The sequence below is a fragment of the Corvus kubaryi genome, unplaced genomic scaffold (genome assembly GCF_017639235.1).
Source record: "Corvus kubaryi isolate FWS band 111438036 unplaced genomic scaffold, C.kubaryi_AGA036_p1.0 37300, whole genome shotgun sequence".
NCBI lineage: Eukaryota > Metazoa > Chordata > Aves > Passeriformes > Corvidae > Corvus > Corvus kubaryi.
The window spans coordinates 5,584,558-5,609,453 of NW_024581093.1; the positions used below are offsets into that span (position 1 = coordinate 5,584,558).

Consider the following 24,896-nt stretch of genomic DNA (forward strand, 5'->3'; position numbering starts at 1 on the left):
AGAGATTATTTCAGAGACATAGAGGGTAGGCAGTTTCTGCTGAAAGATGAACTTAGCCAAAAGTGATTGAAAAATACATGACATCCTGTAAACTGGTGGGGGGGAGCGTTGCTTCCAACTTCCAAGTATTTTGGGTGTCTTATTCCAGGCTTTGGAAGCCCTTGGGTTTAAGATACCAAGAAGATAATAAAAAGTCTGGACTGTGGAAAATGTCTGATCCCTCATTAGAGATATGTCCTTGTCAGCCAGTTTTGAAAGAATGGAGGCATTTTCCTCTGGCTCTTCCCTTATCATGCTGTATTTACTTTGCACATCTCTAACCTAGAGAGTTCCTTGGTGTGAGAACAGGAAAGAAGGAGGTGTGGTGAGTCAGCAGCGATGCAGTCATTCTGATGTCTGTTTTCAATTCCCAGCCTGTATTTATGGGTTCATTTCTTTCCTTTGTTTTTTCAGGTTTGATAATTTCAGAGGTAGAGGAGGTTGGTCAGGATCTTACCCAGTTCAGTTTTGAAAACTTTTCTGAGCACAGAGATGCTGCAGTTCCTCTTGGAACCTGTTCCAGGCCTAAATCATCCTCATCAGGAAAGATTTCTTCCTTATTTCCCATCAAGTATTCCTGGCTGCAGCTCATGCTATTGCCCATTCACTGAACACCTTTGAGAAGAATCTGTCTCCATCTATTTTATCACCTCCCCCTTGGGAGTGGAACACTTGCAGTTAGATTTTCCTTTTTGCCTCCCTTCCCCAAGCTAATGCCCTCAGCCTCTCCACGTATGCCATGCACTCCAGCCCTCTGACCATCTTAGCAGAACTCCACTGGATCCTGTTTGGGAATGTCCATCTTGTCCTGGGGATGTGGATGAGGAAGCAGGGAGCCGAGTATGTCCTGCAGGTGAAGCCACCCCAGTGGAAACAGAGGAGCCATCACTTCCTGCTGCCTGCTGGCTCCCCTTTTGCCACTGACCAGGATTAGGCTGAGCTCTACCTCATAACAAGGATTTTACCTTTAGTAAAAGCAAAATCCACAGCTACAGTAGGTCTCAAAGGGTCATCAATGACATTGCCCATGTTTCAGGTCTCTGCCACAGTGAAGAATAATTTGAAGAAATTTTCCAGATAATTGTAGGAAAGCCCATGTCTGTTGCTATAGAGGAGGAGATAGTCATCCTAGGTTTCTGACTGGACTTAAGGAGAGAGGTCTGCCCCTCTGCTGTTCTAATATCTGATATGGGCTCAGCCCTGAGCAGGCATCACAGCCAGGCACATTCCAGACTTCAGTTCCATACACGTGTCCCTGTGCCTTGCCCAGTGTCCAGTTTCTGGCTGGATCAGTCTCCACTGTTTTAGAGCAAAGTGGAAAAAACCCAACACCAAACAGTTCCTGAGTGGTATGAGAGAGATTCCTTCCCCCACCCTGCAGGCTCTCAGCACATGCTGTGAAGCAGAGAATGAGTGAAGTTTGTGTCTGTTTTGCAAACATAAAAGTAATTTGTGCTGCACAGAAGTAACGTGACAGTGAGTGAAACACGCTCTTGAAAAATGTGATCGGAGTGATGAGAACCAGGCACCCCTGTGCCTTTTCTGATGCTGTTTCTCTTTTCCCAGCATTTAAGTGGGCTCAGGGATTCAGTTTGTATCCATAACCTTATTCTTAAAATAGCATGAGTTCAGAGAACTTCTAATAGACTTTGAACACCTATTTTCAATTGCATCATCCTTAGAAGCTGAATTATTGGCTGAATTTTAGAGGCATTTTTGTGGTAATCTTTTTATTTTCCCTATGTTCTGGTGATGGGTCAAAGCTTCCATTTGGATCCATAGACTTATTCTTAAAATGAAATTCATCTATCAGTAGTGTAATTTCTTGTGTGGATGTCTTGAGATCATCAAAGACCTAACCTCAGAGCTCCACCACTGTCTGTTACCTTTTCATCAGAGATGTAGAAGACTTAGGTAATGATTTCCAAGGAATAAGAGAGTTCAGTTGAAACAGGAGGGAGTACATAGATCCATTGATTGAGACCACGCACCTTTCAATAATAATAATAATTATTATTATTATTGTTATTATTGTTATCGCTATTACTATTATTGTTGTTATTATTGCCATTATTATTGCTGTTGTTGTTACTGTGTTATCTGCTGCCTCTTGAAGCTTGGTAAAAAATTCAGAAAACTAATCCAGAAGTGACCATCCACAGACAGCAGTCATGGCCTCGATCCTAGGCTGCTAGGGGATTGAACCCATTGTTCTGGTTTGATGCCATAACTTTTCATAAATGCACAATAAGTCACAGGATTCCTTGAGAAGTACCCAAAGGGCTGGTGCCTCTTCCAATTCCAGTATTTACTTCAGTTTAAAGAGCAGCTCTTTGGTTTGACCAAACCGTGTAACTGGAACTAGGAGGAGAAAGCTGTGTTTAATACAGGTTTGTTTTTCTTCCTTCCCAGTCAAACCTCTACCCTACAGTGGGTCTCCAGACTCCAGGAGAGATCGTGGATGCCAACTTTGGGCAGCAGCCCTTTGTGTTTGACATTGAGGACTACATGAGGGAGTGGAGGGCGAAGATCCAGAGCACCATTAAGCGGTTTCCCATAGGAGACAGGCTGGGAGAGTGGCAAGCCATGCTGCAGAAGTAAGTCACTGCCTTGGTGTTCAGCTTCTTCCATTTTGTTAGGCATTAAATACTTCTTAAATGCTAATTGATGCTGTCTTATGGCCAAAAATGCCACTCAGTGCATTTTGCTCAAATTGTTTTACCCTTTGTTTTGTTGTTTAAGAGTCTTTCCTGGGTAAATTGCTGCTGTTTCAAATGTAAAAGATATGGGAGAAGTTTTCAGCCAAAGATTGCCTGAAAGCTTGTAGGAATGGAAGAACACACATTTTGAGGTGATGCACTGGGCGAGGGGAGAAGATAAAAAGTCTTAACCTAGGAGAACAGCCAGTATGTAAGTCAGCTGAATTCAGAAATGAAAGAGCAAGAAATAGCCTAAACCAAAGGCTTCCAAGCCTGACTGAAGGCACAATTATGACATTTTATAAATTTATGAATATTGAAAGCAGTTCCCATTGCAAAAGAGGATTGAGTGAAACTTGATGAGAACAGTTGGCAGGAGTTGTCAGAGGTCAGGAGTGTTACCGATGCTGCCTGCTTCCAAACTCCTTCCAAAATGGGACTAAATTAGAGAGCCAGGACCTCCCCTAACAAGAGCTGTTGATTCTGCTGCAATGGGACAAATTTATCCGTGTATTTGTTCCTTGTGTTCTCCAGAATTTTTTCTTATGTGCACAGTGGAGTTGTCCGGGTCACCACTGTGGAGTTCCTCCCGTAGAGCTCTTGGGCAGAAGCACTTGTATTTAACACAACTTCTAAAAATGACACACCTGCTTGCAATGTTATGCCTAAAAATGATTGCTGCCTCATAAAATACTCGTTTCTTTTACTGAAAGTAGCCAAGTTGGGTGTGTGCTCTGAGCTGTGACTCGATCAGATCAATGCCAGCTTCATCATGAGAAGCCCCTTTTGAGATTCATCATGAGAAGCTTTGAAATCCTTTGCTGGCTTTTTAGATTTTGTTAAAATGCAGTAAGCATTAACATTGAGTTACTATGTCCTGGGAAGGCACAAGTGCATTAGAAATGGTCTGTTCAGGAAGACATCTTTGTTGTGTTTGTTTTCTGACAGTGATACTCCTCCTTCCCCCAAGATTTTTTGAAAATGCAACTTCAAAGTATGTTAATGTTTTTAAAATCAATGCTGACAGTCACCAGATTAAAATATCTGTGAATGTCCAGTATTCATAAGGAGGTTGAACTACTAAAGATATAATTGCTGGCAAATAAGCGATGGAAGAAATTCAGGACCAGAATATTTTCTTCTTTTTTACATGTACTTGAAAGCCATGAACCTCTCTGAGGTTCAGATTTATGTCTATAGAGGGTGTCACAGGCAGTAACACAGTACTGAGTCCTTACAAGTGACCCTTGGACAGCAGTCATTAAATAAATAAATACTGTATATACATTGAGATTCTTAATATTTTTATTTTTTCTTCCACTCTGTAAAGTGAATTTAGAGCTTCCCTCCTGTTTGCAGAGGATCAGGTGCCTGTCTTGTAAATATATACAGTTTGGACCCAGAAACAGAACCTTGGTTATGTCCTAAGCAAGCTGAGTTTGTCACTGAAATTGCAACTTCTGTTGTGTTGATTTCTTTTTTTCTCCAGTGTGATGACTCTGTTTCACCAGAGCCTCGTCATCTCTTTGTATTTTCTTTTTTTCTAGTATGGTTTCGTCATATTTGGTTCACCATGGGTACTGTTCAACAGCAACTGCCTTTGCCAGAGTCACAGACACCACAATCCAGGAAGAACAGACCTCAATAAAGAATAGACAAAGTAAGGCTCTCGAGTAGTCATTCCTCAAGTGTGTTCCCCTTGGGACTCTGCAGAGGAGTGAATGCTGTGGAAGTTACTCCATGAGAGTACAAAGCTGTCCACAGCACACTGCTGACCATGGAGTAGGGCTTGGGAACCTCTGCTAGGAGCGAGCACCTTTCCCGTCATCACTGCACCCTCTCCACACTCTGCCATCTTTGCCTGGAGAAATGCCCTATTCTTTCCTGTCCCTGTCTGCTCTGCTTGGCCTTTACCTAGCTGAGATCACTGTGCCCCAGAGATGCCTTTGGGTTTGAGTTCTTCACTGCAGGCTGTTGCAGCAGGGGCAGTTCCATTAGCCTGGGCACAGGGACTCAGACACATCCATTTAGTTTCATTGCAGCTCCCAGAGTTAAGGAGTCTTCCAGTCCCTCTGCACGTTGTGATTTCAGGTAATGTGTACGTGCTGAGGGGTTTTCAAATTCACAGCCAACCTGTTCAGCTCACACTGAGTGAAGAAGTGGTGTTCTGTGTCTGTTTTGGTTGCTGCTGTTTGCTCCCAAGTGGCTCATCTCTCAGTTGGTAGGGCTGTCAGCACTTTTGGTCCTTCAGAATAAGGCTTGCAGCTTTCTCCTGCTGTACCTGTTTTTTTAAGCTTTTCTATTCACTGGCTCAGCATGCAGAGTGGCAGAACATTGGTGTGTTTTCTGCATTCTCCTGGCTGTTGAATACAGGCCACATCCCTGTACATTTCCCTTCCCTTTGTGAACTGTTTCTCACATGACTGTTACGTATCAGAGCATTGTGCCCCTTTGTGGCTCGCTCTCCATACATTGCATGTGCTTAGCCAGCATTTGGGTTCATGTGGGGACTCTGCTTTTAAATAACTTGCAGTTGCTGCCTGTTAGTGCTGATGGGCTTTGTGCTTTCCAGGTCATGCATTATGCAACCCTGACCCCAGCCAGTGTTCCCAGTGGTGTGGGTTTAAGTGGCAGAGCCTCACGGGAGGCACGCGAGACGGTGCGGGCTCATTTGTCTGAGGACAGGTGACAAGGCAGATGGAGGGAAGGAATACAGAGCCCTGAAGCTGGGGCTTGAATAAAAGGTGTGAGGAAAACACAGATGGGAAAACAAAAAGAGGGGGAAATATAAAAGGGAATGACATCTGTGAGAGTTGCCAAACAATGCAAAGCAGAGCTGTCAAAAGCAGCAAGACGAGAAAATGGACATGCAAGAGAGTGAAATGAGAGCTCTGTGTTGGTGTGAGAGCCATGGCTTTGGTTCCAGATTTCAACTATGATAACAACCAGATAGACACTGAGAAGTGGGAGACAAGTCAAGTCATTGCAGTTTGTTACTGGGATTGTTAATGAAGATTACCAGGCTGGGCTTCCAACTGCTCCAACGCTTTGCGAAAGCCACAGCCTGTTGTTACCAGAGGCTCTGCTTGCAAAGCACCTCACAGGCCCTTCCAAACCTTCCCTCTGCTATTTGTAAGGAGTGCTGGAAAAACAATGCAGTTTTAAGTACATTTAATTTTTATCTGTAAGTACACTTAGAAAAAAAAAATGTGAGTCACTGTAGATCAGCAGCATCTCTGAGCATCTCGAGTCTTGCACTCGTGTCTTCTGACCCACTGAAGGAACATGCATGGGACATGAATACCCAGCATGATAAGTGTCTTCTGCCTTTTATCTTTGCACCTCCTAGAAGTGCACAACTCATTGAGCTGTTTCTAGCTTAGTCAACAGCTAGTTCTCAGAGCTAGTTTGGCTCATTGTAGCATTACTTCTCTGGGAATATACTGACATCGACTTGAGGAACACAGTTTTGTTGATACAATTACTTTTGCTTAGAGGTAGGAATATTGGGGAAGCAGCACTGTGCTATGGTTTAAGCCCACAAACCCTCTGAGAATACTCCGTTTATCTCATGCTCAACTGTACATACACTTCCAAGCACGAACCAGCCAGACAATGCAGTATGAGGGTGACCTAGGGACTTGCCCTCTGAAATTGTCACTTCCCCAGCAGCCTCCTTGTTTCCATCCAGCTGGCATATCCTGCTTTCGTTTCCATTGCTGCAGAGCTCTGTGACTAAAGGAGTAAAGTCTCAGAGCACCCCATCCCAACCCCATCCCAGCTCACCCACTCCATCCTTCAGATCCTTCTGCTCTTGATGGTTTTTTGCTACTAACAGATCCTTCCTCATTTTCACAGAGTTTTCCTCACCCTAATCCATAATAAACCAAATGTGGTCTCCAGTTCTCCCAAGCCTTTGTGCAAGGTGGTAGTGGGGAGCTGGGTGGAATGTATGAGACAGCTCTTCTGGCTTTTCCTCTGGGCTGATCCTGTGTATCACTAGGTCTCCTTTTGCTTTCAGGAATACAGAAGCTAGTATTAGCAGGCAGAGTGGGAGAGGCTATAGAAGCCACCCAGCAGCTCTATCCTGGCCTCCTAGAACATAACCCCAACCTGCTCTTCATGTTAAAGTAAGTATGAAAAGCTTTATGCTCCCTAATGCTGAAATGTGTATATGAAGGAAGAAGAGCCTGTCCAAACATCCAGTCTGGCTGCACACCTTGCTCTGAATTTAAACTGTTTGGGATCCCTTTGGGAGTCCTTTGCACAGTGCTTGTAGCAACGTAGAGCAGCTTTTGTTGCTGCTCAGACCCAGTATGGCTTTGCCTCATGATGTCAGGCATAGGTGGGTGAATTTTAGTTCTACTGACTGCCAGAAATTCCTTCAGAGGAGTTTCTTCACTGGTCTTGTGGAGATCTTGCAGCGCTGGAGCAGTGGCAGTCACTGTGAAGGTTCCTAGAAAGCCAGATGAATGGAAAAGGCTCTCTGGGGTAGAGACTAAAGGAAAAAGTGTCCCAGTTCTCCCAGCTGTACAGAGTGGCTCTTCCCAGACTTCTGAGACATATGAGGACAATTTCCAGTAAAGCTAAATGAGGAGCTGTCCTCACTGTCACTGTGGATATTGCATTTTTTACTCTTCCTTCTCTATTTTCCATTAGGCACCAGTATTTTTAGGTTGATGGAGTAGTGAAGGAGTAATGGTGTTTGACAGATTTAGTATCTTCTCCCTGAAAAAACCCTCCACAATTTAATTTTGGAGTACCTGCAGAGGAGCTGGAGCTGAAAGCTGTAAAGGAACAGTTTTTTCTTAGCACAGTGGAATTAAACTTGCTTTTTTTGGGAATGTCTCAACATCCGTTAGCATCAGAGGTGAAGTTTCTGAGCTCCTTCCTCTATAGCATCATCAGAGCACTCACAATACAAAGGCATCAGAAGTCTGAAATGTTTCTTTGAAAGCTTCTAGCACTTCCCCCCCCACTCAGGAGCTGAGGCAGGCTCAGTGCAGAGCATCCTGGCTGTCACGCACCCTTTGTCCCTCTTGCCTCCCATGAAACCAGGTGCCGGCAGTTCGTGGAGATGGTGAATGGCACGGACAGTGAAGTGCGTTGTTTCAGTGCCCGCAGCCCCAGATCCCAGGACAGCTACCCCGGCTCCCCCAGCTTAAGTCCTAGACATGGATCAAGCAACTCACACGTTCACAGTACTGGTAAGTGTGTCCTGTGTCTCCAGGTGAGGAGAGCAGATGTCAAAGGTGGACTTGGTTCTGTATGACATTACCTGCTGCTTTCCATGTGTTATTCTCTGAAATGCTCCTTTCCTTCCCCAGCTGAGGGGATATTCTTTTACTGTAAGTGTCTCCACCCTCTCACAGAATTGGTTTTGCATTAGTTATTTTCCACAATTGTCTGCAGAGCAGGTTTATTTCAGAATAAAAAAGCTTTTGAAGGCAGTCTTCTCCTGCAGCCACCTGTCACTCAGGGTTTCACTGATGGAGTGCTGAGAGGAGGTCTAGAAAGCAAAGCCTGTTTTCTGTACCTTGGAGTCTGCAAAATAATTGCTTTTCAGAAAGAACTGAGCAGAAGCTGCATTGCCAATGGAGCAAAAGGTCAGGGGGATGCATTGCATAAAAGCTTCTCCCTACCCCATGGACTTTACCTTGCAAGCTCTAAACATGTGAGAAGGGAACAGTTCTGTTCCAGTAAAACCCATCTCTGGAGCATCAACTCTGGAGTTTGGGAAATTAAACTTTAGAATTTGAAGTGGAAAGAACAGGATAAATGAGGACACCTAAGATAGCCTCCCTAGGTAATTACTGACTGCAGCTTTGGATCTGGAGTGAGCCAAGAAAAATAACCTGCAGAGCCCTTGGAAGCAGGCTGAGCTGCTTCACTGAGCTGTGAGCTGCTCACAGCCATCTGAGTGTGTTTTGGGTTGGTATTCCCACTGCTGCATGTGACAAACTGTGGACAGGCAAATATTTAAGGAAAAGGAAGACGATTATTTGAATACTTCCAAGCTGTCACTCACCTTTCCAAGCCAGTATCTTTGTTTTCTTGTGCTGTGTTGTGAGAAGCCCTGGGTGTGTTTCTTTGGCTAGATAGTCAGAACAATCCCATCAGTCCATAAAAGCTCTTGGTAATACCCATGTCTACATCTGCAACTGCCATGCAAGGCAGCGTTTATATATATTTGTCTCTACACACGGACATCACCTTCCACAGTTCTCTGTCAGACCTTGTACTTTCGAAAGAGTGGTAATTTCACCCGAACATATTTTAGAGATGAAGCAGAACTGTTGTGAACAGTCTACTCTGTCTTTGTCATTAAAATGCACAAAACAGCCCATTTGAATCTTTGTGTTGCTGTGATAGAAAATAGAAATACATTCCCTGCTACAAACGTAATTGTGGGGTCAGCTGATCAATTTGGATATATCACCATCACCTCTGGAGGAACAGCCATGCCAGGTGACATCATTTCGCCAAGGTCCTGTGATCAATATTGGTTGCCTAGGGAAGAATAAGAAGACAAGTCCAGAGTGAGCTTTTTCCAAAATATTAAAGCTCCTGTCAGTTCTGAATCCAGATAAAACTTGTGGTAATGAGCAGACATTTGTGTCCTGTGTCAGTGTGTTCTGCAGCTTGATAAGCACCTTTTGTGGAGGAGCAGGTGAAATTTAAAGCCTGACTCTCAGTGATTTCTGTTCTCCTGAACAAGGAAGGTTAGCTTGTGCTCATTAAGAGGATTGCTATTATTTGCTGAGTGTTGGGTGAATCAAGTACATCCCTAACTTCAGATAGGTTGTGGAAAGCCTGGGCAGTTCTGCTTAGCAGTAATTTCTGTACTTGTGAACTGTTTCTGCCAATCTCTAATTTACAGCCCATTTTTAGAACTTCATGAAGCTCAGATGTTGCTGGTGAGCAGTGGGGTTCCTTTCATATTCATTTGTGTCTTCTCTAAACCCCGTTGAATTTAAGAATAAGGAACCAGAATTTAAGATCTGCAGTCTTACTTTGTTTTCTTCCTTTGGGGCCTGCTGTCCTGCTAAACTGTTGGCTTCACAGCAGAGTGATATTGTCAGTCTGGTCTCATTTTTCTTTCTTCTTGGCTTTTCAGGAGCAGATAGTCCAACCTGTAGCAATGGAGTCATGTCCACAAAAAGCAAACAGAGTCACAGTAAATACCCAACACTGAGTTCATCATCTTCATCTTCTTCTTCCTCTTCCCCTTCATCTGTGAACTACTCTGAGTCCAATTCTACAGATTCTACCAAATCTCAGCAGCACAGTAGTACGAGTAATCAAGAAACCAGGTATTGGTTTTCCTCTGGAGACACCTGAGGGAGGGTGGGATGGTGGGAAAAGTCTCAGTCTGCTTTCTAAGGAGCCAGAAGGGCATCTATCCTGCCCTTTTGAACAATATTTGCTAACTACAAGGGCACTACTATTCCCAGCAGACAGAAACCTGTTCTGGCTCCCCTGTTTTGGCTCAGGCTTGGAGGTTCATCTCATAAGGAATATTATGATGCTCTTATTTCAGGCACCAGGCTGTCCCATTACACTGATGCCACTGGAGCCCAATGTGATAGATTGCCTAGAAGCTTTCCCAGTCAGCCTGGCATTGTTTCTGCTGCCTCAGCCAGGCACTTGTTCCTGCTGAGCAGCTTTCCTGCCCTGTACTGCGTGAGGCAGCAGCTCAGGCCACTAGTGGCTTGGTGCATTGCTCTCGTGTGTAATTTCCTTGGGCTGCCTGTTGCCCTGTTCCTTCCAGGTGAGCCTGAGCCAGCAGTAATTTGTTTCATGCTGTGACAGCAGGTCAGACTGAGCCTCCCTTCTCCAAGAAGCCACAGGTGATCCAGCAGTTCAGTGCAGTCACTGCTGCCTTTCTGGAGTGTGGAGCAGAGTGAGCTGTGGTGAAAACTGAGCTTCTTTTGGGCTCACTCTCCACACTGCTGTTGCAGGGCTGTCTGAGGCCCCACTGGAGCAGAGGGTGTCATTGTGATTAAAAGAATCTCTTGCTAATTGCAGCTGGCACTCATCCTTTGAGTGCTGTGCTGAGCACGGCTTGCAGGGCAGTTTGTAGGCTCAGTTGTGACTTCTGGAGTGCCACCTAGCATGTAACTGAGTGAGAAACACTTGTTCAGACTCAATTTACCAGAATCATTTAATGATGCTGGATTTGTCATTCTTTTTTTTAAAATGTAGAGCCCAAGTTCCAGTGAGATTTTCTCATAATTTCAGTTAATCAGTGGTTAATCAGCAGTCTCAGCCTGCTGTCTTGGACATTTGAATGTTCAGTAATGCACTGTTTGCAAGGATTGGGGACATATCATAGCCAAGATTCCCCTCCTGTGCAGTCTCTGAGTGTGTTATCTGTTACCTGGCTGCTGTTTGCTGTCCCAGGGATCACCACTTCCTGAAGGAAAAATGCAAAGCACTCTGCACCTTGAATTATGATAGGCACTTAGGGAACAGAAACCTGCTTCATAAGTTGTCTTCAGAAGCCTGCAACAATTTTTGCTGCACTGACTTGGACCATCTGGCTCCCTGTAGTCCCACTGGCACCTTTTCTGGTGTGCTGGCCATTGCTGGGCACTGTTTGGCACATAAGCTCTTCATTTCTTACCTTTTTAATTGAGACATCTGACCTTTCTTCCCTCCTTTCACCTCAGTGACAGCGAGATGGAAATGGAGGCTGAGCATTATCCCAATGGAGTCCTGGAAAATTCATCCACCAGGATAATGAATGGCACCTACAAACATGAAGAGATCCTGCAGACAGATGAGTCCAGCATGGGTAGGTCCTCAGAGGCAGGAGGGTTAAAGGGAAATAGAAGGAGCTGGTATCAAAAGTTGAAACTGTGATTGGATTGTGGGGAAAAAGCATATACTTTGGGCTTCTTTCCCCACCTACTGAATGAAGTGCTGCTTCATGGGGAAAATTAAAATTAATCTGTCCTGGAACTAAAACTAGGTCTGGCTTTTCATAGACTCACAGCAGTGCTGGTGATATTTTGGAGCAGGGAAAGCAATAGGAGTCAAAGGTTTGTTCCATGCTGGTCATGAAATGGAGCTCAGAGCAGTCCTGGCAGAAGTGCCTGCTGGGGAGCTGAGCTGGGCTGTGCCAGGCTGGGGATGTCCAGCTGCAGAGTGGCCTCAGCACAGCTGCTCAGCCATGACTGTCTTGTCTGTGGGTGCTTTAGCCAGGAGGGAGCAGATGAATCAGCTACACTTCCTCTGAAACTGATTCCTCCAGTTCTGATGGCTCCTGTGGGCACTAATACGGGGAAACGGGTGGCGTTGGCATCTCGACTGAAAGTTTTCTGAGTCCGGGATTTGTTAGACCAGGGGTTTCTGGGTTATGTATGCTGCATTACCTGCATGGAAGGGTAACAGATTGGAGTTGCAAGCTCCCAGGATTTTATCCCAGGAGACTAGATTTCTAGGTAGTCCTCAGGCATTTAACAGAGCTCAAATCTTCCCTGTATCTAACAGGCACTGTGACAAACCCACTACTGGCTGTTGTAGGGCAGGAATCACAGAAAGCTTCCACTGGGATAAACCTAGGGCAGGAAGCAGCTACCTGCTCCAGAAGGGGAAGGAGTTTATGGCTATCATGACACACATTGGGCATTGGTGAGGAATGCAAGATGATTGTTCCCTCTCCACTGCTTTTCCTTAGAAGACAGCTGCCCCCAGAGGCAGCTCTGTGGAGGGAACCACGCTGCCACAGAGAGGATGATCCAGTTTGGACGGGAGCTGCAGGTCCTGAGTGAGCAGCTTTGCAGAGAATATGGGAAGAACACCATGCACAAAAAGATGCTTCAGGTAAGCTGGGGCCTTGTGCTGCATTGCAGCAATTCTCTGGGCCAGGTCTGGGGTTGTGGGTTCCCTTGCAGACACCTGGGTAGCCCCCACTTCTGCACCTGCTGAGCAAGAAGGGACCTACATGGGGATCAGAGATCAAAATATGAACGTAGAGCATCTACACCCAATTCTCAGCACTAAAGAGAAGAAATACAGCTCCTGCCTGGCTTCCTGGAGCAACTGCATGCTCTTCTTCTCTCCAGGTGGCACTCTACCTGCCTTCCCGTGCTGGCTCCCCTGCCAGGTGGAGGGGGCACCCTCTTTAATCCACTATCTTGATGGCCCACTGTGGTCCCTTGCTGCCAAGAAGAAAAGGGCCATTTCTTTTCAGGAGGTAGGCACCTGTCACCGTGGTGATGGCAGGAGGTGCCCCCGCTGGACTTGGTGGTTTTCCTGTGTGTTTGCAGCCCTGCCTGACCTCACTGTGCCTTTCTGTTCTCTCACAGGATGCCTTTAGCTTGTTAGCTTACTCAGACCCTTGGAACTGCCCCGTTGGCCAACAGCTGGACCCGATCCAGAGGGAACCTGTGTGTGCTGCTCTCAATAGTGCTATTTTGGGTAAGATCTGGTTCCTATGGGAGTATTCCCCCAGATAAACCTGTTTTCAACGGCTGTCCTGTGGCAGGCAAGCCAATTCCCCTGAATTTAGGGAAAATTCAGAAATACTTGTGTTTAGCTTTTGCCTTTCTTTCTTTTGCTGAGGATTGTCAGGGCAGTAATGCAGGAAGGGAGGTAGGAGGGAAGCCTCCAGAGAGCAGATCCCCTGATATGCTCTCCTTTTGACTCCCTTCCTTGCATTTTCCTCATTGCTGCTCCCAAGGATGCTCCTCAGGATTTTCCTCCCCTGCTTACTGAAGAAGCCAAGATCTCTTTCATGCACTTCCCGCCCCTCTCCCTTCATGCTCTGAACCCACCTGAATCATTTTGTGGATTTTACCAGGGTTCTTTTCCATGCTCTATGGATTAGCAGAGTTCAACCCTCATATTATCCTACTTTGTAGGAAGGACTGTGGTTGCTCTGTTGCAGCATCTCATAAGTGAAACTGTTTTCCATAGTACTGGCTCTAAAGCGTGGCAGAACCATAATTCCAGTTACCTTTGAGTTCATGCTGAACATGCAGAGTTAAATGCAGGCAGGGTTTGTCTTCCCTGTGAGCATTTCCTCTGTGTGTTTCCATCATTGCTGTGCCTGCTAGAGCGCAGAGAGCCTGGCTGCCTGCAGCCCAGTGTCGGAATCAGACAAGCACTGTTGCTCTTTCCCTTATGGACTTCACTGTGCTGAGAGATCTCGTTATAAGTTCATTTTCCTCAGCTAGCAAGGCAGCTCCCCTGTTTGTGATGAGCTTTGCTCTTCGTGTCAGCAGGATGCCAGTTTGCAAGAAAGGGATTATTTGTTCTAGGCGGGACCCTTGATCCTGTCACCAGACCATGCCCACAGTGTGTCACTGCTCAGGTAACTTCGAGGACACTCCTCAGTCTGGATTAGTTCACTTCCTCCACAGGGGTCAAATACTGTCCACTGAACAACTTCTGTGTCTCAGAAACCCATACTTGGCTCCTCTTCACAGTCTGGCTCACCGTGCCCATGCAGATTTGCTATGGGGTCGGTGAATCTCACACTGAGTGTTCCAGAAGGAGATTTAGAGATTATCTTCTGGGGAAAGGAACAACTTGATGGACAGGCCCATGAGGGCTGCTATTCTGACTGAGTAGAGGAACAGAAATTGCATGTTTAGGGTAGGAGAGTCCCTTCCCCTGACAGTCAGCAGTTGTTTGTCCAGTGCTTGAGGAGCATGGACAAGTTGCTGAGGGCTGTCACCAGGGAGATGTGGTGTCTGGACAAGCTTCATCACAGAGGTTACCAGACACCTTGTCTAGCTCAGCTGAGCATTCCCTCAGAAAACATGCCACTGTAAAGACATGGTGATGAGGGAGTGAGTTGGTCCAGGGCTGAGGCTGCTGTGCAGCCTTGCACAGGTGGGAGAAGTGGAGGGGTTGCCTCTCACCTGGGGCCAGATTCTCCTGCCTTCCCTTATTCCTCCATGCTTTGATCTCTCATGTTTTGAGGGTTTTCTGGCAGACAGCATCAGTAGGAGCTTCGTTTCCTTTTTGTTGCTCTGGCTACCACAGCAGCACTTTCTCAAAGGCCCTGCTGATCTGTGGGATGTGTCATGGGTGGTGGGGTGTGTGGAGCAGCAGCAGCACAGAGCTGGCAGTATTTGGAAGTAGCTTCCTTCCAGAGCCAGCACCTTCTGCCAGGGATCTGGGCTTGGTGCCCAGGTGGGATGGAGAGAGGCCTGAGTGCAGGTGAGCCAGCACCAGCCAGAACACCTCTTCTAAACAGCTCTCTTTCCTTGCCCCCACAGAATCTCAGAACCTGCCAAAGCAGCCCCCGCTGATGCTCGCCCTGGGCCAGGCCTCGGAGTGTTTGCGGCTCATGGCTCGCGTGGGCCTGGGCTCCTGCTCCTTTGCCAGAGTAGACGATTATTTGCACTGACCACCCGAGCGGGACAGAGCCGACGTCGTGGAGTGCTGCCCTTCACCCTCCGTTGCTGCCACTGCACCACCACCTCGTTCGACAGCCTGAGCTCCCTGCCACCGACACCCCTCTAGCACACACACACTGCCTGTGCAAGGATTGAGTGAGTCCCTCACCGTGTGGCTGTTCCTGCCCCCAGGAAGACTGGCAGATCTGACCCGTCTCCCTGCCGTTGCTGCGGCTCCAGCGGCACTCAGTATTTCGCTGGTTATTCTAATGTAGCGCCTTCTGATGTAGGGATTTTTCTATTTGTTTTGATTTGAGTTGTTTCTCATGGTTCCACCAATATTTTATCTGGAGAGTTTTGCTGAGCTGGTTTATGCTGATTTACTGAGGAAACTCATCAAATTGGTGACAGCTTGTTCTTTTCTTCCCTTCTCCCTCCATCGTGCACATACAGCATCATCCGTGCTAGTAATCCGAACTCTTCTCACAGTGGCAGTTCAGAGGGATTTTTTATTTTATTTGAATCATGTTTATTAAAAAGGTCTCTTCCACCTCCACAAAGTCATCGATGTATTTATTGCCCACAGACTTGGTCCCAGCCACACACATCATACAACCCGTCAGGAGGCCGGGTGAGGTACTGTCACACACTAATGATGGGAGTTGGAGGAGCCTGGTCCTTCATGGTGCCTCTCTTCAGAGCCCAAGGCTCTCAATCTTGGCTTTGTGAGTGGGAAGAGTAGAAGATTGACATTGCCTGCGTTGGTGGTTGTGCTGTAGAAGCATCTGACAGCCCTGAGAAAGAGTTAAATCCAGCTCTCTGAACAGCTGGAGGGACAGGACTGATTAATATGAAGTCATCTGCCACTGTATGGGTAGAACCAGGTCATGTGAGTTGGGCAGAAACATCCGTGGGTGATGCCCTGGTGGGCTGACAATTTTTAATGAAATAACAAGTCCCCCTTTTTCTCCATGGAGGAGGGCTCTGCCAGTGACTAACAGCATTTCCTGCCCTCTCCCATCCCCATAACACTGATCTAAATGAGCACTTCTAAGTTTTGGAAGTGTCAGGAGAAACCTGGGCTGAGCTGTGCTTGTCCTTGCAGGTGGGACAAGCTGAGGTCAGGCTGCAGGTTGGGGTCAGTACCAGCTTTGTCGGGCCTGAGCCATTCAGAAAGGAGCAGCAGTGTTTCTTTAGGGATTATTAAGATAATTATCGAAGTTTCAGGCCCAAAAGAGACTAGCAAGGATCTGTGGGTGAGTTAACCTCCGAGTAAAATGGACTAGTGTGTCCATGTTGTGTGCCAACCCCAGGGACTCGAGTGCTGCCAAGCATTCAGACCACCTGTGAGTGTTTCTGAGCATGTTCTGTTACCTGGCAAGGCTGCCTGGCAGCACCGTGTGCTTTGCATCTTCTGCTGTACCATTAAGAGGTGGCAGGTTCAGCTACACAGGAGGAGTTGGAATTCTGCACCAAATTAATTGTAGGTCAGTAGCTCTGGGGAGGACCCAAGGGAGCTCCAACCAAACATGGATTTTACTGCTGTTAACAAGTTTTTTTTTGGAAGGTCAGTGAAAGATGAACAGCTTTTGTTGAGGTTTATTCTTAAAATGGAGGTTGGCCTGTGCCAGGACTTCAAGCAGCAAGAGAGCTTGTGTGCCACTGAGAAGGAGAGCAGCAGCAGCCCAAAGCTTTAAGAATTTTCTGGGTTTGCAGGCTGGATCTGCAGCTGGCACCTCAGGTCTGCAATCAAGGCAGAGCAGGGGGGCAGGTGCCAGGGCAGACTGTGGCAGTGAATGTGCAGATGGTGTTGGAAATGGCTGGGAACATTTTCCCTGCCTTTGGTGAAGGTGTGCAGTGTGTAGGGGCAGTGCTAGAGCCGTGGTGGTCTAAGAAAACAGGACATTTAGAGACGGAGGAGATACTTTTATCAGATCCCTGGTATAGCTGCAAAAAGCAGAGGGAGCTCTACCACAGCCGTTCTTCCAGGGAGACAGCTGCACCAAGCAGAATTTAACCTGCCAATCTGGAGCTCCTGTTCCAGCTCTGGGGAACAGCTCATGTGCCTGAAAGCTCATCTCTTGCTTTTCAACTCTGCTGACGCATCCCAGCCCAGCCTGCTGTCCTTGCCTTGCTGCAAGTGCAGAGAGAACTCAGTGGGCAGGTTTCCTTCCCAAAGCCTCTGGCCCCAGACGTGCCAAGGCAGCATGTGACCTTTGCCTGGTGGGCTTCTCCTGCAGGCTTTCCATTCCTGAGGCTCAGACTGTCAGCACACTGCTGGGCTCATTGTGGGTACTGAGGCTGAAATACTCCAGGACCTTGCTTTGCCTCCCCCATTTGGTGACTTCCTCTGCTGTTGGTCACCACTTTGCAGCAGTCTGGCTGCAGTCAGACCTCTCTCTCTTTGTAGCAACACCATGTTTATTTCTTTCTGAGGTCTTTTTGGTTCCTTCTCTTTGTGGTTTCTTTAACCCAAGTCTCTTCATCATGTGTCATATTAATGCCCCATTTGGTCTCTCAGCAAAGCTTTGCTGACTGTCCTAAAGCATTTTTTTTAATTTTGGTTTCACTACAAAAGAAAACAAAACAAGAGATATTCCTAGATATCTGGTTATTTTGGTGCCAAGAAATGTGTGATGGATGTTATTTGGGTTTTTAAAATTTATTTCAAGTCTTCTGGTGGTTTCACTAGTGGTTTCTGCTTCTTGCACTCAGATTCTGACTAATGTGGCCATGACTCAGTATGGGGAAGATAAGCACGTTTGTGGTGTGTGGTGGGATGTAAGCCTCAACCTACCCCTGATTCCTAGATGGGATTTCTGATGTGGTTTTCCCAGGTTGTATTTCAAAGCCTGTTGCCTTTGAGTCTCTCTGGCTGCTCTTTGATGGTTCATATAGGCTGAAGCTTGGATTATTGCAGTAGTTTTTTAAAACAGAGCTAAAGTAAAATGGGGTCTATAGCACTGAATGTGGCTGTACACCTAACCAGAGGCTACATGGCAATTCAAAAGTTACTTTTATAAAAGTGATTTGGGATTTGTTATTGCAAGTGCCTCAGGCAACCTGGTCACTGCTCCCAAGAGTCCTTCAGTAAAGCCATGGGAATGACTGTGGAGCCTATAGGAGAAACTGCTGGTTTCCCATTTCTGGGTGAGGGGACAAGGACTCAGCTACAGCCCTGTGTTGTAATGCTGATGGCACTGCATATATACTTCCATCATGTGTGGTTGTCTCAGGTTGCTCTCTGCTGGGCTGGCTTCGGATCCTGGGAGAAGGTTTTCCAGAGCTCAGCTGGACTCTGCACAAGCAGCATTCCTCAGCCCCAGCTGCGTGTCCTTCCCAGGACCTGGGAAATGCCACTGCTGGGACAGCTAAAACCTCTTCAGCCCCGCTGTGGCTGCACACTTGGAGGATCTCAGCTGTGCTCTGGTTAATCCAGAGGCACCACCAAAGAGCAGCAAACACACTCCAGCCCTGTCCTCTGGACACCCCACCCACCTTCCTGACACTCTTCCTGACACTGGCACTGTAGCAAAGGCCTTGCAGAAGGAAAACATTTCACAGGGACCTGGTGGAACCTGATTTCAGGGGTGGTAAACTGCAGGCCTGCACATCCTGGGCTTTGGGTTTGAATCCAATGCCCTGCCTGTTAAGTGGCCTTTTGAGAGGAGCATTTTGAGAACTCCAGACCTGGAGCCTTGGTTAAAGTGTCCTTCAGGGGTTCTGTGGAGAGAGCTTCAAGAAGCTGAATTACATCACCAGACTTCTCTCCCCATGGACAAGGGTTTATGCTGCCCCCATAAGCAGAGAGTGAGAGCATCAGGAATGCATTGGGAGAACTCTGGAGTGAGATGCACTGGAGAAGCTGAAATAAGTATTTTTTGGGAGAGTATCCACCTCATACACCTGGTACTCCAGCCTGTGACCATTTTAGTGGCTCTGCTGGATGCATTCCAGTTCGTGGGTATCTCTCCTGTGCCAGGGGAGCCAAATCTTGTTCCTCTTGGTTCCTCTTGTTCCTCTTGGAAGCGTCTTGTTCCAGATGATTCCTCTTGCTGCCCATGAGCCTACCCTAGCAAGTATTTAACCAAAGCTAATTCAAGACTTAAGAGTGTTGAGAGGGCTCTCAGGCAGGGGGGGTAGAAGTCTATTTCCTGTGCATCCTTGGTGAGCTCCCAGAGCCAGCTGGTTTTGGGAAAACTTCTTGCTGCTACCAGCAATCCCTTCTTGCTTCTCTGCCTTCCACAATCCCAGTATTCTCCCAGCTGCATGACCACAGTATCTGCAGTGCTGGGTGCTATGGGAGCTGCTCCAAGACCCGGGCCAGCTCTGTGGCTTGTGTCTGTGCCAAGCATAGATGTGGCAAACTCCAACTGCCCTTCTTGGCTTGCTCTTCCCTGCTGGCCTAAAGGGGCAGGTCCACATGTGACAGTCCCTTTTTGCCGCCATACAGCATTCTGTCAGCCTGCAGCTGGGCTGCCTGCAGCACTTCTGCCATTCTTTTGGAGGCTGCTAGGAATTGAGCCCTTGTGTGTGGCCAGCAGGACGGAGAGGGACTCCCAGTGAAGTGCTGGACAACGTGCAGCATCCAGCTCTTTAGGGGAGGTTGTCCAGTGGATGCTCGCCCTCAGCCCCATGTGAACCAAAGCTGGAGCTTGTTGCCTTGGGATGTTTGAAGGGTGTGTGGTGAAAGATGGGTGTAAAGCCTGTTTCTGTTTCCAGCATCCTGGTGGTCCTCACTGTGCTGCTGCCCACTGAATTTGGACACCAGGAGATGCAGCTGTGGCTGGTGTGGAGAAGGGGCCCCTCTGGGAGTGTTCTGAGGTAACCATTCCTCATGGTTACCTACACCTAGGATCTTCCCATACCCTTCCTTCTTCTCTTTTTTCACAGTGACATCTCAATCTGTGTCCTTGTTTTTCATGTTTTATTAAGGCATCTTTACCATTCTTTAAATAGCTTTGTTCTTGAAGCTGCCTTGAAAAACTGGAGCAACCAGAGCTGCTGGAACTAGTTCTGGGGATTGAATGTATCATTTTCCACTGTGGGTATCAGGGATGATGAACCATCTCCTCCTTCAGCAAAGCAAACCAGGCTGGATTGTGGCTGTGCTTTGGTACCTGTCTGTGTTAACACGTAGCACGTGTTGCTTAGGCACACGTTTGGGAGTTCTGCTGTTGTGGGGTTGATTGAGGAGGTGACCTGTGGCAGCCAGGCTGTAGAGCAGTGTGAAGTGCCATGGAGCTGTGTGGTGCACCACATGGGATCAGGAAGTTCTTCACATGAAAAAGCAGTGCAGACTTGAAGTGCCCCGTGGCAGCAGGTGCAGAGAGAGGTCCCTCACGCTCCAGTCCTGGGTGCAGTGAGGCCCCGTGGAGCTGGTCACAGCCTGGGAGAAGGCACAAGGGGCCCCATTCCACCAAGGAGTCCCCTTTGCAGAAGGAGCATCTTCCTTTCAGCCCTGCCAGTGTGAGAGCAGCCTCAGTGGTGGGTCAGAGAGAGAGCAGGTCTCTGGTGGAGAGCAAGTGTTGGGTCTCCAGCTGTACCAAGGTGTTTCTGCAGAAGGACTTGGTGGGGATGTGCCAGGGACATGCTGGGTGCTGCTGGGACCCTTCTGCCCCAGAGGGAGGAGTGATGGATTGAACTGCAATCCAACAGTTCTTGGTCAGAGCCAGAGCTGGCTGTGAGCCTTGTCCCGTCCGCTGTGCAGGGGCAGAGAGCTGGAGGAAGCGTTACTGGGGCTGTGTGGGGGGAACTGCAGCAGATTTGGGAGGAAAAGGGAGGAGTTGAGAGCCTGGAGGCCTCTTCCATAGGAAGCACTAGCTGCTCTCCACCATCCTTTCCTGCAACAAGAGGTGGCAGGTGATGGATGAGTGAACCGGGCATATCTGTCCCTCTCCCCACATCCCAAACCAGAGCTCAGAGCCTGCAGCTTGAGCTGGAGCAGTGTCCGGCAAGCCAGGGCATCATCCAGGCTTGAGGAGCACATGTCCTGCCAGCTCTTTTATTCCAAGAGGGAGGCTTGCCTCTCTCCTGCTTGCAGGAAACCCATGAGTCCTGTGGAATTTACACTCACATCACCACAGAAACATTTCTGGAGGCCGTGCAGACCTCTGCTCCTTGCTGAACGTTCCATGGCCAGGCAGACACCTTTTCTCTGGTCACTCCACTTGGGTGCAGGTGTGTGCTTGGATGTTTTTGCTCGGAGGACTTTAGCTGCATCCTTCCTCCAGAAGGGAGCACAGAGGGATTTTTGTATGCTGAGCTTCTCACAGCCTCAGACTTGGAGAAAGGAGAAGCAGCAGCAGCTCTGGGGATAATCCGGATTTTAAAAAAAATTTGAAAAACACAAGTATGGTGACTTCCAGACCAAGGACTGCACCAGGGCTGGATTGGGATTGCATTTCTCAGTCCTGCCTGTGCAGCCGGGAGGCAGGAGGAGGCTGCAGCCCCTGAAGCCCTCACAGGCAGCAGTGCAAACCCCAGGACCTGCCCAGCACACAGTAGACTCTTCTCTCCTGCTGGTTGCTCAAAACTCAGGTATGAAATGCTCAGCTGGAGCACGGGGTGTGAGGTCTCCGCAGGTTTCCTGGCAGCCCTGGAGGAGCGGCCACCGCTGGGCACAGCTCCCTGTGCCACTCCAGGCTTCTCATCGCCTTCAGAAGGGAGTTTCACCTCTTTGGTACAACATTTGGCTACGTGGACATTACACAAACTGTGCACATTGGTTCAGTCTACGCTTAGTATTTGTGAATTAAGTTATCTGACGCTTCGCATGAAAATTTCAAAAAAGGGGGTTGGGGGGGTGGATTTTAACTGAGAAAAAGCCTATGAAAATATACTGGAAATATGGTAAAGAAATCGACATTCTGCTGTATATTGACAGAATTATTTTTATTAAAATACACATCCATGTGCAAGAGCCAGTGTGGAGCCGTGTGCTTTGTCAGTCCCTGCTCACTGGGGAAGGCCACTTGTGTCCCCTCTGACAGGGGATGCACAGTCCTCAAGGTGTTTGTCCCCCAGTATCTGATTCTGCTTCAGCTTCCCTTTCCACCACTGCTTCCTCCCATGGTGCTTACAGTTCATGGGCAAAAATGTCATTAGGGATGTTTTTCCTGTGCCATTCAGTGTCCTAGAAAATACAGCCCTGAAGTGTTTTCTAACCATGAGCACAAAACACTGATGAAGCTTTAGGCTGAGGATCATTTGCACATTGCTTGCTTTCACCTTTCTGAGGTTTTCCCATGTATGTTTGCACCTCTCCCATGAGAAGATGGGCCAGCAGCCTGGTTTTAGTATCTGGGATCTCATGCTGCTCCCACCCTTCCCCAGCCCTGTGGAGGGACAAGCAGCCAGGACACCTCTGTCCAGCTGAGGGGTTGTGTCCTGGTACTGTGGGCATTGTTTCTCATCTCCCTCAGATACTTTGCAGTGGCCACCAGCACATTTAGAAGCTGTCAAGGTATTAAAGGTTTGGTAGATCAGTATCTTATCCCAGAACCCTTCCCTTAATTCTGGAGCACCTGCAAAGCCCATGGGGCTCTAAGGGTAACCTCACCTATGGATCCTGGACCTGTGGGTCAAGGCCTGGCTCCACCATGGCATCCCCAGTGAAGCACACTGTGACCAGGCAATTGCTCCTGGAGAAATACGAGCTTGTGGCACCGATTTTTTTTTTTGGTTGCAGCATCCCCTGGGCTTGTAGGATCTGCTGCTTGGGCCAGAGAATCAGGAGAAATTCAAACAGCAACTTGCAGCAATGAGTCTTTATTATAAATACTTGCCCCACAGGCACATCTTGGCAGGGCAGTGACAGCAGGAGGAGCTCGGTAGCTGGCTGCTCCATGGCACTGTGACACCTCATCCCACTGGGGTACAGGATGGCTCCTCCTGCAGTGATGGTGCCCACTGCCACAGCATCCTTTGGAGAAGAGCTGCAAGCACCGTTGGCTCCATCCAGAGACAGGAGGACTGGATGGGTGAGTCAGATGGCAGATGGATTTCAAATTTTCCTTTGAAGCCGTTTTATGGCTTTCTTCACCCATTGCTTCTCGGGGTCAGCACAAATCTCATCACCACTTGCAGTCAGAAACCTGCAATGAGAAAGCAATGAGGAAAAAGAGTGAAAACATGAACCATGAGCCATTCCCTTCCCGTGCACTGTTTCTCCCCTCCCTTTGTGCAGCCCCGTGCTGGATTGAGGCTTGGAGCCCTCTCCAGCAGCCCCTGCCCTCCTTGGGCTGATGGTGAGTGTCTGAATCCTACCAGACCACTGGCATTAGCAGAAAGCACTGAAACCTATTTTTTCCCCTCTTCGCCCACCCCCCAGAGCTGCTTTCCTACCACAGCTCCCCCTGGCTGGGACTGAGCTGTCTGTGGGGCAAGATGGGATGGGGGAGCTGCTCCAGCTCTGGGATGGGAAGCAAACCCTGGGATACTCACACAACTGCAGGCTTGGGACAGTCTTTGGATGTCTCGTAGAAGCTTTGAGGGTGTCGGATGGGTTTCTGTGCGTGCTCAAAGCAGCATTCCACGGGTGTGAAGTGGGCTGTGGAGGGAAGGGGGAATGTTGTGAATTACATCACCAGACAATGGCACCACAGGATTTGGAACACAGAATGGAGGCTGTGGAGCATCTCAGCAGCTCCCATAGCATCCTATGACAAGGGTTTGTCACCCTTCAGGACAGCAAGCACAGGACTGGGACATGGAGAGCAGTGGTGCAGGGAACAGCCTGGCACCTGGCAACTGACAGCCCAAATTGCTGCAGCCCCCAGAGCACACGGTAAGGTTGGGGTGCTCAGTCTGGTTTTGGGGGTTTCCAAGGCAGGGGCACAACTTGCAGGATGTTTTGAAAGGCTCCGAACAGCTGCATGTTCTCCCTCCCTCCAATCACTTGCTCATCCAGCTGAGACTGGGGAGCAGCTGCCAGAACGTGCTCCAAGCTCCTGCAGCCTCTCCCCAGGTCTGGCTTTGCTGAGACCACCCAGCACCTTCTCCATCCACCCCTGCACCCCGGGATGTGCTGCCCTGCCCTGACCAGGGGGTTGCTCCTCCTGTCAGCAGCACCATTCCCACTCCCTGCTGGGGTTTCCTGCCTGACCTCCCCAACAAGACATCCCCAGCAGGGCCTCAGAGCCCTGACCCACAGCAGTGGCCGGAGGTTCCTTACCTGTGCTGTGGTGCAGGGAGAAGGTGAGGAGCAGAGTGAGCAGCAGGACAGTCCTTGCAGGGAGCATGGTGGCTGTGAGGTGGCTCTTCCTCCGTCCTCTGTGCCGCCCTGCCCGGTGGCTGTGGCTGTGGCTCTCGCCGTGCTGTCATTTATCCTCTGCCTGCCGCCCACTCAGGCTGCACTTCCAAAAATTTCAGACCTAAGAAGCCAGGGTCAAGGGGGTTTCTGTAGTTTATTTTTGGGACGCATCCAGCAGTGGGTGGAAAAGTTCAAGGAGCAGTTCTGCATTCTATGGAAGAGCCATGACGTAGCAAGGAACTTCCAGGAGACTTGGGTGGAACTGAAAGTAGACTAAAACCATCTTCCCATGAGGGCAGAACATCACGTCTAGTGCTTGTTTGTTTGTTTCTAACAGGAGGGACAACCCACAGTCCGTGAGCAGGGACGGGTGAGTTTAATTGGTTTGCCCAGATGGTCAAAGGCAGTGATTGAGTCTCATCTAAACTGACCTCCCCAGCCACCTTGGCCACACAGAGAGCACTGGGTTAGGCAGGAAAGGACGATGGGATGGGATGGGATGGGATGGGATGGGATGGGATGGGATGGGATGGGATGGGATGGGATGGGATG

General features: G+C 48.4%; 2 protein-coding genes across 3 annotated transcripts in view; one reads left to right on the forward strand and one right to left on the reverse strand.

The window, feature by feature from the left end:
* Nucleotides 1-22,013, forward strand: part of RANBP10 (RAN binding protein 10) — a 69,780-nt gene extending 47,767 nt beyond the window's left edge. The window contains exons 6-14 of one of the 2 annotated variants that reach the window (XM_042027236.1): nucleotides 2,452-2,636; nucleotides 4,286-4,398; nucleotides 6,760-6,868; nucleotides 7,797-7,945; nucleotides 9,856-10,051; nucleotides 11,411-11,535; nucleotides 12,421-12,566; nucleotides 13,052-13,163; nucleotides 14,972-22,013. In XM_042027236.1, the coding sequence (XP_041883170.1) occupies nucleotides 2,452-2,636; nucleotides 4,286-4,398; nucleotides 6,760-6,868; nucleotides 7,797-7,945; nucleotides 9,856-10,051; nucleotides 11,411-11,535; nucleotides 12,421-12,566; nucleotides 13,052-13,163; nucleotides 14,972-15,102 (1,266 nt within the window). In that variant the 3' untranslated portion in view covers nucleotides 15,103-22,013. The remainder of the gene's footprint in view (nucleotides 1-2,451; nucleotides 2,637-4,285; nucleotides 4,399-6,759; nucleotides 6,869-7,796; nucleotides 7,946-9,855; nucleotides 10,052-11,410; nucleotides 11,536-12,420; nucleotides 12,567-13,051; nucleotides 13,164-14,971) is intronic. The other variant, XM_042027237.1, reaches the window with a different exon arrangement.
* Nucleotides 22,014-22,845: 832 nt separating this feature from the next.
* Nucleotides 22,846-24,896, reverse strand: part of CCL17 (C-C motif chemokine ligand 17) — a 6,209-nt gene continuing 4,158 nt past the window's right edge. Inside the window, exons 4-6 of the mRNA XM_042027738.1 lie at nucleotides 24,267-24,408; nucleotides 23,537-23,642; nucleotides 22,846-23,187 (exon numbers count right to left, since the gene is read on the reverse strand). Coding sequence (XP_041883672.1) covers nucleotides 23,097-23,187; nucleotides 23,537-23,642; nucleotides 24,267-24,408 — 339 coding nt within the window. The 3' untranslated portion in view covers nucleotides 22,846-23,096. The remainder of the gene's footprint in view (nucleotides 23,188-23,536; nucleotides 23,643-24,266; nucleotides 24,409-24,896) is intronic.